Source organism: Oreochromis niloticus, linkage group LG22 (genome assembly GCF_001858045.2).
Source record: "Oreochromis niloticus isolate F11D_XX linkage group LG22, O_niloticus_UMD_NMBU, whole genome shotgun sequence".
NCBI lineage: Eukaryota > Metazoa > Chordata > Actinopteri > Cichliformes > Cichlidae > Oreochromis > Oreochromis niloticus.
In genome coordinates this window covers 19,007,392-19,022,395 of record NC_031985.2, presented here as the reverse complement: position 1 = coordinate 19,022,395, position 15,004 = coordinate 19,007,392, and the positions used below count along the sequence as shown (strand labels likewise).

Genomic DNA, 15,004 nt, shown 5'->3' with positions numbered 1-15,004 from the left:
TTTTTCTTTCCCTTCTCTGCACCTCCTTTCTCTTTCTTTCTATCTTTCTTAATTTCGTTCTTTCTTCACAAACAATTGCGCTGAAAAAAATGTATCTCTACCTCCCCAAATAAGAGAAATTGATCTCACCGTTTCTGATTCATTTGACTTCTTTTCAAAAAAGCGTCACAGTCACTGCGTCTCATTATCCTCACCAAACAAGTCAAACCGGAGCTCGCTCGTGATGTTGAGCCAGTCCTTAAGTTCTCTTGGGAAAACCAAACGAGGAAAGGATAGTGAAAATTCCTCTTGTCAGAACCCGTTGGAGACGTGCATCGTTCCCTCTGCTCGGTGTGCTGTGGTCTTCTCTCCTGGTGTACTGGTTGGTGCGTCTCTTCCCTCTGCGCTGGTACAGGGATGCTGCTTTCAAGAGCTCATCGTAACCTCCCGCTTCTATTCACGTGCGTTTGGTCGGAAATAATAGCCTAAAATTGACTCTGTGTCACTCTTTGCCACTGCAGCTCTGTGAAAAGGACAGTGTTCATTGGTTTACACCGGTGTCAGGGAATGGCTTCTTACCAAAACTTACCAAAATTTATTCTAAACGGGAAAAAAATAATAAATCTACTCACAAGGTACATCTTAAAGCAAATGGTAATTAAACTCATAATAAGTAGCATGGACCAACTAATGATCAACCAACATTCATCACTCAATGACTCCATTTGTCTTTTGAAATAAAATCCATACAAGGAGGAAAACCTGGGCATTTGGCAGTAAATGGTAGACGGAAATATTTGAGTGTATCTAATGCCGACTGAAGTGCACTGTTGAGCCCTTGAAGGCATCTAAAAGACTTTCAGCTAATGCCTTGAATATGTTTAGAGGCAATGCCCTATTTTGGTATATTTGCAGAGCTCCTTGCCTCCACTTTATATTAACACAGTCCACAGGGGGGATGTGTAAATGCACTAAGTCATTACCAAAGAATGATAACCTCATAATAGTTTGCAAGTGGGTATAAATAGAATGCCACTTCAGGCACATTTAGCATACCATATCTATGCAGTAAATGTATCTTTTTTGTTTTTCCTCCCCCCAAAAGGGTAGGAAAGAAGGGTAAGCAATAATGGACTAAATACAAAGTAACATGGAGACAAGGCAAAGATATGACCATGACTAAACACCCAACAGGTCAGGTCCCTCCAGAGTTTATGTATTTATTTATTTAGATTCATTTTTTGCGTTTTTATATGTTGAAGGGAAACAATTGGTATAGGAAAAAAAAATCCACATCACTGTGTCATGACTTTTATTTGTTAAAGCCTGGATTAAAATCAGAAATGTCCAAAAAAGAAAAAAGTCTACATATGGTTCTATGATTTCTGTTACAGCCTTATGTTCATACTTAGCATGCTTAAAGAGGCTATGTGGGTGGATGAAGATCTTGATGAGCCAATGCTGCTTGCTCCATTGACACCGAATCCAAATAATCTTTAAGCCTGCTGTCTATATTAGAAAGAATCCAATTTCTCCACCTTCCAATTAACAAGCATTGTCCATTTCACTGAAAGGAAGGTTAATCCCATTGAGTGTTGTTAACCCACTGTTGGACATAATGGGGAATTTAGATTGAATATTTCGGCAAAAAGTTCATTTTCATTAGTCTGTGTTAGGTTAAATTCCCATCTGTGCATTTTTGGGTTTTTCAGTTTCATGTAATGGTTTGATTTAAGACAAGATGCTGATTATTTCCGTAAGGAATTATGATATTTCCAACTTACTCACAGCAAGATGGTCCTGGGTTAGAATCCAGGTATCCAGGCATTTCTGTGTGGAATTTGCATTATCTTGCAAGGGTCCACAGTGGGTACTCCAGCTTGCCCCAGTAGTCAAATCTATAGTGTTTGGTTAAGTGGTGACAGCTGTGACAGGTATCTGCAACCCTGAATTGCACAAAGAGAAGAAAATGGATAATTATGGAGTGGGTTTTTTTTTAAACAGTTTGTGTTGTCACTTTTAATATCACAACTTTCCAGCAATCCTCAAAATTTCTTGGATTAAACTTTTTTGTCTTTATTCGGTTGAAATTTGCAGGCAGCACAAAAAGAGAAGAAATGTTTATTTTGGCTTGTTGTCCACTCTTGTTAGTCAACATTCACAGTGTAACAAATCCCAATAGTCAAATTGTTGTTGATGCCAAACTAACAAAAATTCAACATTTAAAATGTGGTACAAATATTCAAATGTACAAAACATTTGTGCAAACAAGTTGGGAAATTGATACTGGCTTCATTATACTAAAATGAATTCTGTCAGCCAATTATCCAGCTTAAAAGTTTGTGTAAGCTGATTTGTATTCAAAACACAAACAAAGAGACAGAAAATTGTATACTGGCATCAGCGATTCTACACTAAATCATGACATCTGATGTAAAAGTTGTGTTCTAAAATTGATTTTAACGACCAAGTGTACTCTGTGGCTATCCATTTTTCACGTACATCCATTTTTTATTCACCCTTTAGAGGAAGGAATTGCATCAGAACTGATCTCCAATCACCCGTTACCTCATGGTTTCCCTTCAAGGTTATGAATGAGTTGTGTTCAGACTTGAGATTTCTGTGAGATCTAGCTCTTGAAGCCGTACCAGCTGACAGAATTTGAGCTTGTAGCTGAAGTTTTTTGAATGGTTGAGCGTAGCTGTATGTACTGTAGATGGGGTTACTTACTTAGACAACTACCAAAAATTAAATGTTAATCACACCACTCTTTACAATATAAAGTATCGATGGAAAACAACACTAGAAGTTGCTGAATATGAGCAGTAAAAGCTACCAAACCCAGCCTCCAATCCAGAGTTCTGTTTTCTGTTAACTTTTGTGTCAGTCTTCTGACATACTCCTTATCTTAAATTTTCTTTTCCTTATCTTCATTTTTTATGTTGTTTATCTTTATCTGATAATCAAATGTTATTAGATCCAGTAAAACTTAGTTCCAACAACTCCAAGCTGAGACATGCACACACACATCCAACCCAGGGCTCCAAAAGGCTTTCAAAGCATCTAACTGCAAAAACAATTATCCTTTGCCAGACAATATTTAACACTTACACTTCCTAGATGGCACTACTCTTAAAATATATGAAATATCAATAAATTTAGTTCATTAAGTATTATTATATAGAGACTCAAGTGGTAATATGCTACCCCCATTTGGGAAGCCATTATTTTTGGTCTGTTTTACTCCCATGTCATTAGTAGAGACCATTTTGCAATGGGTTTATGTTAGTCACGACTACTACATCTGTCGTCTGTCTGTCAATAGGGAGTTAAAACGAGCATGTGGGACGTGCAGTAGAGCTTACTCAGTACCACAGTGTTAGACCACACCCATCTTCAAACTCAGCCTTCATTGTAATCTAAACTACTTTTCTGTAAGTTAATCCTGCCATGATCATATCTGCACATTGCAATCATGCAGTATATCCACCCATCTACGCGGGTTTCATTCCTGCTACTGTTGGTGTTTGGCACAAACACATACACGCACACAAACAGAAAAAACAATACAAGCCATTCTCTCTCAGTAGGTAATTAATAGTATTAAATTAGTAACGGTGCTTTTGATTTCCTGATCATTGATTCTCAGTTTGAGTGCAGCTCTGGTGTAATTTACAGCATCTGAGTGTGCGGCGAAGAGGCGAGTAAACAGGGCATGTGTGCTTTTCTGTTCTCAAATGATTTTAAGAAACTTCTGTGAGGTGGAGGAATATCCAAACGGGTGACATTGTGTACATGCATCTATGTGAGAGTTAGCAGGAATATGTGACAGCGAACTAGCTTGCATGCCTGAATGTATGTGTGTGTGTGTGTGTTTGTGAAACCTGCTCCCAAATGCTCCCTTGAAGCACTCTTCTGCCATCTACAGGCACATTCTCTCCCCCTTGTTCTCTCTCGCTTTCTCCCAAACAAAAACTCGTGTTAATCATTTTGGCATCATTTCAATATTCAGTGCAAAACCGCTGTTTCTTGGAGTCTGGGTGCGTATCTAGTCCATATGCATGTACATGGATGTCTTGAATCCTCCGTGTGCACAATTTCTGGGCCCTACATTAGCTGTCTGTTGCTTTCAGAAATCAATAAGGCATGTGTGAGGTTCATGTCTGGAGAGAGAGAGAGAGAGAGAGAGAGAGAAAGGTAGATAAAGAAAAGGAGCGTATAATGGAAGTAAGAGTGGGATGTAAAAAGGGAGAGAATGGAGGGAAAGGTGTTAGGTGGGAGATATGTAGGGGTGTGGAAAGGAAAGGAGCAGAAGGCAAGAATGCACTAAAAGATGCAAAGAGGGAAAGGAAGGCTGTACAACAAAAGAAGAGCCAAAAGGAGCAGAGAAGAAGAAATGAGAAAAGGAAAGTGGGTGAAAAGGCAAAAAGGAAGAAGACAGGAAGGAAAGACAAAAAAAATTATGGTTAAAAAACACTCAGGTTAGAGAAATGCAGATAAAGTCCAGGGAAGGAGGGAGACAAGAGGGGGTGGAAGGAGGTCCTGTGTGTGTGTGTGGGGGGGGGGGGGGGGGAATGCTAGAGAGACTTTCATGAGTAATTCACTATTCACAGTGGTTCTTTGCAATTGCCCCAAAAAGTAGACATACACAGCAGACAGATGTAATGTATTCCAGCATGTCCTAGAAACCCAAGAAACTAAGATTCACATTACATACTTAACTTATTCTGCTGCATACTAAGCTTTATCCAGAAGAGCTTATATATTGCGAGCAGGTAGAGGCATCACTGTCTTGTTCAAAGCAACGTTGTTGACAGACCTGAACCTGATTTATCCCTTTAGGCTTTCCTACAGAGTGGTACCAATGGTTCAAATGATGTGGCATATATCACTGCTGCATTTCAAAATCCTATTTGTTTGTATCCATTACTTTGCTATTGTTGTGAACAGTCAAAGTTTGTTTTTGATGATTAGAGGTGACACATCCAGTCTATTTGGATCCAGAAGCCAACAGCTGGCATCAGATTAAATCAATTGTCAATTTTCTTCTCTGTTTACAGGCCTTATTATGGGAATTGTGAATAGCACAATGGAACATACTAGTTTTTTTTTTTAAACGGCCCTTTTTATGCAGATTATGTTGTATTGTGTTAGTCATGTCTGAATTATCTTGAAGCAATAGCGCACAGAAGCAAGTAAAGCTGAAAAAAAAGGCAATTCATTAGTAACCTGGGGGAAACCACACCACTGTCCTTCTGTTCTCATGCAATAATCATTTTCAAACTGCATTTTAAAAAAGGAAAATTAGTCATTGTTAGTCACAGTTTTGTATTGTAACTGTTTGTGTCTCTCATTTGCACAGTAAAGCAAAGTGTCAGCGTGTATACGGCTGTTCCATGCTGTAAAATTGAAATATGCTGTAAAAGTTTACTTAATATGGTGATTCAGAAAATCACTAAACTTCAAGTGTCAGGTTATACAAATTCTTTTAGCCTGAGCACAGATTCAGCAATAATTTGCTATTCCAAAGATCAATTGTCCTTTTAACACCAAATTATTAAAGCCAACAGATGAGCGGTAAACGACACCCGGTTCCCTATTACCAGATCCTTTCATCTGTACATTTACACAGGTGTTGAAAAATCATCTATTCATTGACCCTACCCAAGAGACGGATAAACTGTATAATGACTAGACTGAGCCTGACAGTCATGCAGCAGTGACAGGTTTGATTTAAATGTCTTTAATATGGAGAGGAATCTCACTGAATGTAATTGATATGCTCGAGAACAGCAGGACGCCCCGGTGCTAGGAGCAGTACGCTGCCAGATGTGCATTCTGACTATTTGACTTGAGCCCTTGTGGGACTAGCAAAAACCGGTCATGTCAGTAAACGGGCAGATGGCTTAACTGCAAATGTGGGATATAGGAATCCCATATGTAAAGAATCTTGTGAAGAAAAGCATCCAAGCAAAACAAAAGGATGGATTTATTTATTTATTTTTGTCACTGGAGCATGATCCCTCAATGGGACATGCACTAATGAGGTAATTGACTAACGAGATATCCAATCAGGAGCCACAGTGCCGGAGGGCGGGAAGGCGGCTGCTGTCGACACGATCGACTTATTCCCGTTTTGCAAACACACACACACATACACACACACCCATGCACAGTTATGCAGGCATTAATGCCCACACACACCACAACAGAGAGAATATTTGTTCATCACCAGCTGCCTGTATACAAGCAATGTTGCTCGTGGGGTGTGTATGGAGGGAGACAGATTGTATGAGAGTGTGTGAATGTGTGTGTGTGTGTCTGTCTGTGTGCAACGGGGTAGTGTACAACAAGAAGCAGCATCATTGACTTTACAACAAGGTGCCAGTGGCTATTGCAAGCAGACACACACACACACACACACACACACATACAAACACCAGGTTTTGGCTCTGATTAGTTTCACACATGGCAGACAATATCAAGAGTGTTACCCCTGGTTATTGGGAGGACAGATACAGATGCCATCTGATTGAAAAAAGTAAGCGGGGAGGAAGAGTATTACTGTCAGTGTTTAGCAGAAACCTCGTATGTGCAACATTCAGTCACTGTTTGTACGAGGTTTCACAGACACCCTGACATTTTGTTTATTGTGTTCATGCAGAGTTGAAGGCTATCATAATGCTTTGTTTGCTGAGTAAGTCCAGTGACTGGAGGATATAAATACGACCCAGTTTCTTTTTATTCTTGAAAAGTTGACTTTGGTAATTTCACAATTGTCCGCCCACCCACAAGTAAAGTGGCATCCTTGGATGTGAAAACAGAAATTGAGTAAAACATATGGCTGCTGCACAAAAGCATTGTTTTGTTTAGGCATTCAAGCATTTTCAATACATTAGAGACAGTGTACATTCTTACATAAAAAAGGAAGCTACCCATAGAATTTAAACATAGACTGGATATAAAAGATGGACGGAGCCACTTCCTGTTCAATAGCTTCTTTCTGATCATAATTTTTGACCCCATTTTGAGTTTTTGAAAGCAGACGCGACTCGCATTTTGTTTGGATTTTTCATTCGAATAGTGGCTTTCTTCATTTCTATTGCAATCTCTCTACACCTCATATTTAGACTTCCAGTGAATGGGTAACAATTTAAAGTTGAACACTTGGAATCAACTCCAGATCATTTATCTGCTTAATTTGTCATGAAATACTGAGGGAGCAGGTGTTGTGTGACTATTAAGCTGTCCAATTACTTCTGAGCCTGTGAAAATGAGGGACCGTGTATAAAAAATGGTTGTAATTGTAAAATAGTGTACAAAGGCAATGTGAGAAAAATGGTGTTATTATCCAAGTATTTTCAAGTCTACGGTTGTAAGACTTGAAAATAGTGACTGAGATCATAAATTCATCATTAAACTTTTTGTTAATATAATTTTATATATATAATAAGTATATTGTGTTCTTATAGCCTGTTATGCAGTCAGACTTATTTTTGCAACCAGGGTAGATGCCCTCTGCTGGCCATTAGAAAGAATGCAGGTTTAAGGCACATGAGCGTCACTTTTCACTTTGCCCATCTTTTCTATACAGTCTATGATTTTACCCCATGGTAAAAATGTTCTTTTGCTCTGAAAGATAACACCCACTTTACTGCTGTTTATGCACACTGGCATCTCTGTCAAGCAGCATTTATCTTTAAGTCTTTCAGCTGATAAAACAAAACTTTAAACAAGTCTGAGAGCAATCCTCTTAGTATTATTGCGCCCTCAAATAAGATATTGAAATGCCGTCTGGTTTTTAAGGGGTGTACTGGACATGGCCCTCAGCCACCGGTTCCCATTACTTTCAGATGGCAGTGATTTGGATGAAATCTACTGCACTCAACTGAGCCGTGTGTGTCTATGTGTTTGTGTGTATTCTCTAATAAAGCAGTGATAGATTGTGGTCTGGAGCCATTTTGAGTGAGATGGACTGAATCTAAGTATTGTAGTGCCTGCTTTTATACTCCCTCTTTCAATCTGTATCTACCTCTCTGTCTGCCTTTCTGTGTCGCTCTCTCACACACACACACACACTACTTTACCCTTTCTTCAGTCTCACACACTGCCTGCAGGAAAGGAGAAATCTTCTGAAGTGGTTATTTATCTACATCTCATTCCCTCTTTTCACTACCTCTTTCCTCTCTACACTATCAGAGCAGGACACAACCACATCCTCAATCACAGAAACTTGCACACACAGGCAGGGTATTTTAGAGTTGTAAATCCAGCACCAACCGAGAAGCTGTCACTAGCCACACCAGATAAATAAGGAGCAATTGGAAGTGTGTGCGCGTGTGTCGCTATGCAAACTGTGTTTGGGATGAGAAAAATTGAATTTACAGCTTTCAGTCTAATGAAATAAACAATAAGGTCACATTTAGAAACATCATCAAAAGAGAGAAAGTGAAGTACAGTGCTTTTCAGACCTGTCAAAAAAATGCATTAATTCAATCTTTCTGTTTATCCATAAAAATTGCCCTAATTGAATTAAAAACTGTTAGAAGAAGAAAAAAAAGCAAATTTTCCTTAATGATTATTATTTTTTAAACAAATTAAACTTTGATTTTATGTATTTCAGCTGCATTTAATCATGTTCAAAGTTTCAAATCAAAGTTTGGTGTAAAGCATATATAGAAGAGTCTACATGTTCAGATTTACTGATGAGTTTCCATTAAATGATTCTTCATTTTTCACATTGCAGTGATTTTGAAAGTAGGCACTGTACACATTAAAAGTTAAGAGAGGCTGTTCTGGAGTTAGACAAGAGGTGTAAGTGACTCAGCTTCAGACTTGCAGTTGCATCAAAATTTGCAGGAGCTTTTAAATATATAGAACCCAATTTCCTTCGGGGTCAACCTTCAGGATCAATAAAGTTTTACTGAATTGAATTGAATTGACTGGATAGAAAGGCTCAGTGTGCAATGATAAGTCCAAATTACTTGAATTAATTAGTCATTTTGTTAATTGAAAATGTTAAGTTAGGTAAATTTATTGACACATCCATTCACCTCAATCTCCTCCCTTATGGTACTTTTCTTCCCAAGGTCCAAGGAGTCCTTTGTTTGACACAGATATGAGTAAATGCATTGCCTGTGCTTTACATTTCACTCTGTGTCATGCTTCTGCAGAATATATTATTACATATCTAATGGAAGAAAATAAATCTGAAATGTACTTGAAGCACAACAAGAAGATGGACATCGGTGTTTTCTTGATTGGAATGAAGTGGATAATCGATGTCTCCAATGTGCAAATGTGTAGGTTTTCTGGAACACCTCTGCAGTGGAAGCAATCAAAACGTGCCACACGCATGCCAATTAGAGAAATAGCTTAACGTATTGGGAAATGAGTCTATTTCTTGCCAAGAATTAGTTGAGAAAATCCCTTCTGCTCACATGTTTCTTTTTATTTTTTATTTTTTTATTTTTATTACTTTAAATATTAAGCCAGCCTGGTGTAAGGATTTGTCATGCTTAAATGAAGGATTCTGATTTACTTGAGTCAGATCAAATTTGTAAAAAAAAAAAAAAAAAAAATCATAGTATTCGCGTACAATAAAGAATTAGCTGTCATGAAAAAGTATTCGCATCACAGTAATAACACAAATAAACCTTCATTCTGGCCAAAAAAGAGAGGTCAGAGACTTAGTGTTGTTCAAAAAAGATTATAATTTCATACAGTGTCAATATTTTCCACTAATCCTATTTGCTGTTTGAGACATCATCCATATTCAGGTTAAGTAACTGAGATGTGAGTAAAAGAAAGCACAATCGGGTTCAAAGGCTTATGAGATAAATATGGATTGTTTTGAACTGCAAGAGATGCAAAGCTCCTCTGCTAGAGTCCAAATTAGTTCTCCTTTCAAGACAAAATGATGACAAAAAAAGGAAGAAAAACATTTTTTCTCCTTGCTCTTCATGCAAATGGAAGTATGTGTGCATGCTGTGCCGCAAGTGTTGGTTGTTTTTGCTGTTACTGCCTGGTGCTTTGTGTTGGTTTGGTGATGACCTATCTCAGTTCTTTGGTTTGTTATAGTATTTAAGTAAAAGTTGGTGCCTCAGGGGAGAATGCATCTGTCCGTGTCCCAGATAGATGGCTATGCTGGATATGTGATTTTTCTTTTTGTAACCATTGGTGACAGGTCACTGAGAGAGAAGTGTATTAGAATCATGCAGATGTGTTGTTGGCCAGGATTCCTGGGGGTGGGGGAAAACTTTTGTTCCTTGAATTATTTGCTTATGCACTGTTTTACCCTTCTATGTCAATGTTATGCTCCAAAATACTTGGAACATACTTGGCAATAAATGTTGATTCTGATTCTGGGTCAACGTTGTGCTTGTTGACTCACAGCAGTCTCAAAAGCCAAATGTATGTGCATGTTACAGGCTTATAATCACAATACTTTGCCTCAACAGGAGAACTCAGCATGGTTTAAACTGACCCAGTTCCATACATATCAAACTATCTGTAGACTGAGGAAGCTTATTATAGGTGCTCGGAAACTAATCAGCAGTAGGTTTCTTTGCTTTGGCGTCCTTGAATGAGTCCTGCAGCAGATCTGTAAATTAGGCTCATTGTGCTACTGGAAACAAATATCCATTCTGTTCTCCCAAGAAGCTATCTTTCTGAGCATGTAGCAACAATCTCAAGGACATCGCCATGTAGAGATGACCTGCATTTGAAAGAGCAACAGGCAAAGGACAAGAAGTTACCTAGCAACAGCCATGGTGAAAGTTAGAATCAAAGTGCAGCTAATGACAACTGGAAAGCACTTTATCAACAGCTTGGGTGTGGATTGAGTCACAGAGTTTGCCAGATGGGTCCCCGTTTTTTTTTCTTTTTCTTTTTTTAGACCCAATAATTCAGTAAAAAAAAAAAGTTTGTAGTTATCTTTTGCATAGTATAAGTTGTACAGTATGCGTATCAGGCCAATGAACATGTTACATGTATTTGGTAAGACACTACTAACGCACAAAGTTAAAGTTCCACTAATTCATATTCCATACCTGCATGGTTTTTCTCAATTTGACCTAGGTCTATGAACCAATAATAATAATTGTCCATAACAAATTTTGAACTACAGACGAATTTGGAATGCATAAATAGCCTGTTTGGCTTATTAATCCTTAATTAATGTTTCAGAAAGCAAGGAGGGAGTATGTTTAGATTTTACAACATGCATTTTTTGGAGAAAAAGATTTAATATCACACAAGATTGTGTTCTTTTTTATGTAACACACGAGCACAAAACAGTCATAAATAATTTAAACATATTTCACTGGGAGTGAAAATGTTACCAGCATTCTGTAGCTCCTGATTTTTCATAAGAAATCCTCATAGCTACCATTGATATTTAGTAACATTAATTCACTATTAATTAACAATTAGAAGACTTGTTTATTCCAAACAAGTCTGGTCATTCAAAACAGTGGTAGGAAACCTTGTGTGTGTGTTACAGACATGTTTGTTACAGTGCTTTGTTCTATATACTTCAAGGACTTTCCCTGCCTCACATACATGGCCCATTTAGCATCACCAATTAACCTAACATGTATGTCTTGGGACTGTGGGAGGATGCCCACTCCAGATTTTATGGAAACCTCACACAGAAAGGCCCCAGTCAGGATTTGGCCTGGCCAGGATTGGAGCCTTTTTATTGTGAGGAAACAATGTTAACTACCCCACTACTGTGCCAGTCTATTTCAGATCTTGTTTCTATGTCATGGCACCATCTCTCAAGACATCCTCTGACCTCTGCATAACCTCTGTTCTTTATGTGCGCCATATTTGATCACTACTTTGCTGTTTTATTTTTTCACTGTTTAAAGATTCCCCCATCATCTTTCAAAGACCAGCAAATTTCTCTCTGCAGGAACCTGGGCAAATATAGTGGAATCCCAGACAGTGCTCATAACAACGTCAAAGTTCCCGTTGACCTCTATCACACCACCATAATAAATGGACATGGAGAGAGCATGTACAGTTTCACAGTTTCAAGATTCCCTAAAACCCTTGTTTATTACTCTCGTTTTCTTCTGCTTGCTTTCTCTTTTTCTCAACAGGTGATCCAGATGATCGATATATGTATTTTTTTGTCTGCTTATTCTGTTGGTTTTTGGTTTTTTGCCCTTTTTCCCCGTCCCTCTTCCCCGCTGTTTTTCTTTCCCTCTTTCTTTCTCCCCTTTCTTTCCCCCAGTTAAGTCTGTCCCGTATTCAGCAAGTGAAAATAAAATAAACAATAAAAGGTGAATCAAATAGACCATTACGGCAAGGCTGGGATGGTCAATTTGGTAAAGTAAATCCGTTGGGCATCTTTCTTCGCCTTTAGACAATAATTCTGATGGCAAAAGAACCAAACGGGACAGGTTAAATAAAAAAAAAAAAAAAAAAAAAAAAAAAAAAGATTCCCTAAAACCAGCATTGTCTATAATTTGATTCACACTGGTGGAAACCAAAATTTATCTAAAAAAGTACAGATCGAATTTGACCCAGAAGAGCTTCAAGGTACAAAAATCTGTAGCTCTTGTTCTTGAACTCAATATTACAATTGAGTCAATGTTACAATATTTAAGTTTTTGTTTATTTCTGGTCACTTTAGGCAAAGTCAAAATTCTTCTAAAAGAATTAAATTTAGGTATTTACGTTAATGAAGCTATGCTATGAAATCTACCTCCATACACACAGATTGCATTTTATTCCATGTTTTGTATTCTTGGAAAATGCATCATCATTTGAAGGATGGCAGGCTTGAAATTGTTCTTCATTAATGAATGCTGTGTTTGAGTGTCTGAGTCAGGGACTTATGAGAATTATCTGGAGAGAGAGAGAGAGAAGAAGAAGTGGTGAAGTAACATTGTGATAGACATAAAAGGAACAGCCAGGCAAAAGAAAAATAGAGTCAGTGAGAGACCATAAAAAAAGTCTGATGTAGTGTTGGGTTGTCTGCTCATGTGCTGTCATGATGGAGACAAAGGTCCCTTTTCACAGCAGGTATTAATATGTCTCTTAGATAATTTGAAGTAGACATGTGGACACCTTTAAGTATGTCAGTTCCCAATAGTTATTTCAGGTACGCCAGTAAGCCGTAAGCACAAAAGCCTCACTCACATGCTTCTCAAACCTTATGTTTGTGTGGGGTAGCCGGTCAAGCAAGGGTGATGAGCTAAAACAGCTTTTTTCAGACACTACATAAACTACACTCGGCTGCACTGAATCCGAGTGTAAGATAGAGAATGTTTCATTTGAGCATTGCAACTTTCCTTTCCTGCTTTTATGTTTTTTACCTTCGTATTTTACCTCATTATGTTGTAACAAACGACTTGGAAAATGCTTGGCAATAAAGGGCAACTATGATTCCATTGTTTCAACATTGTGTCTCTCTGTGCATCTTAGGTGAACACTTGGTGAATCTGATTTAACGTCCCTGCTTTATGTAAACAAATGCTTTCAGAAACAAGTGTCTATTTGTGCTGTTTCTGAATGGAAATGAAATAAAAAATATCTGGGCAGCACTTTCTATTATAGCTCAGTAATAAATGGGTAATAGTAGGGTAACAAGGGGAAACAAGAGCGTAATAATGTGTTATTACCAAGTTATTACCATGCAATTACCAATTTTCAGCAGAGTCAAAATTATTTATCTTTATTAATCTGTGCTTTTTAAATATACTATTATCTTTGCAACTCTTCACTTGCTGCCAAAGGGACTTTTAATGAACTCAGAAAAAACTGTTAGGTACGAATGACAGGTTCAACCAGAGAATAGAAGGAAAAGGACCGCCCTGCTGTTTTGGTGTTTTAGCTGTCTTGGCTGGACCCAGATGGTAGAACTATGTTGGTGCATGGTTGCCTCACATCTTATCACACAGGACTGGATCCTAATATGAATGACACACTGTTGGAATAGCCTTAAATATCTTACAACATTTAAACCAGACATTGAGGTTTTATTTCTATTTTTCTCTTGGAAGACTAAATACAACAACAGAAAATAATCTCCCCCCTCATGTAAAATTGGGAGAATTGTCCCACGGGCAGAAAATGTACACTGATTAATTAATATTTTTTAGTTTTTAGTTTTTTGGGGGGTTTTTTAGTATGTTGTGCAAATGTTTTGAGCCAACACTTAGGAAAATAGCTTGAAGCCTCCTAAACAACCTTTTTTGTAATTTCTTTAAGTAGTCTTCAAGAAAGTTGTCCAGGCTCCTTGAAGGACATTCAAAGCTCTTTATTAGATATTGGCTGTCTTTTGTTCCATTTTCTCTCAAGATAATCCCACGCTGCATCAACAATGTTGAGGTCCGGGCTTTGGATAGGCCAGTTCACAACTGAATTGGCCTCCATTGTGTGTTCCATTGTATGTTTTTCTGTCACATAATTTCATTAATTTTGACAAGCTCCCCAACATCACTGGCTGAAATGGAACCCAAAGCATGATATATCCTCCACAGTGTTTTGGAGATGCTGTAGACGCTCAGTTTTGAAACTCTCTTGAATTCTTCTGTATATATTGATGACGTGAACCAAAAATTCATATTTAAATTCATCACTACTGAAGACCTGCCCTTGAGTTTCATTACAGTTCTTGTGGAAGTTCAACCTCAGGGTTTTCTCCCTGTTTCCCGTTCTTAAGAATGGCTTTGTGTAATAACTTCCAAATTAACACATTAATGACATTACATTTTTCATTAACACAGTAATGCAATGAGTTAGTGTATCAAATTCAAGGTTCACATTAGGGCTGCACGATATTAGGAAAACCTGCGATGTGCAATAACTGTGATCAATATTGCAATAACGATACGATTTGCGATAAAATAAATAGCAAAACAAACAAAAAAAATACATAATTTCCGTTTTACTGCAACAGTTTTATTTAAAGAAAGCTGCTGTATTAGCAGTGTAACAACAAAGTGCACTTTAACATTGAAACATTGCCCCCATAAAACAATTTCTGAGGCTTGAATTCTGAAAGACATCC

General features: G+C 37.8%; 1 protein-coding gene and 1 long non-coding RNA gene across 4 annotated transcripts in view; one reads left to right on the top strand and one right to left on the bottom strand.

Annotated features, from left to right (window-relative positions):
* Window positions 1-436, bottom strand: part of csmd3b (CUB and Sushi multiple domains 3b) — a 361,413-nt gene extending 360,977 nt beyond the window's left edge. The window contains 1 exon segment of the mRNA XM_019350799.2: window positions 130-436. Within this exon segment, the coding sequence (XP_019206344.2) occupies window positions 130-185 (56 nt within the window). The 5' untranslated portion in view covers window positions 186-436.
* The window catches only part of LOC102082101 (uncharacterized), a 138,585-nt gene that overhangs the window by 70,071 nt on the left and 53,510 nt on the right, over window positions 1-15,004 (top strand). The window contains exon 3 of one of the 3 annotated variants that reach the window (XR_002058020.2): window positions 11,897-12,077. The exons of the other annotated variants lie outside the window; for them this stretch is intronic. This is a non-coding gene — a long non-coding RNA (uncharacterized LOC102082101). Of the gene's footprint in view, window positions 1-11,896; window positions 12,078-15,004 lie in introns of those variants that run through there. 3 annotated transcript variants of the gene reach the window in all.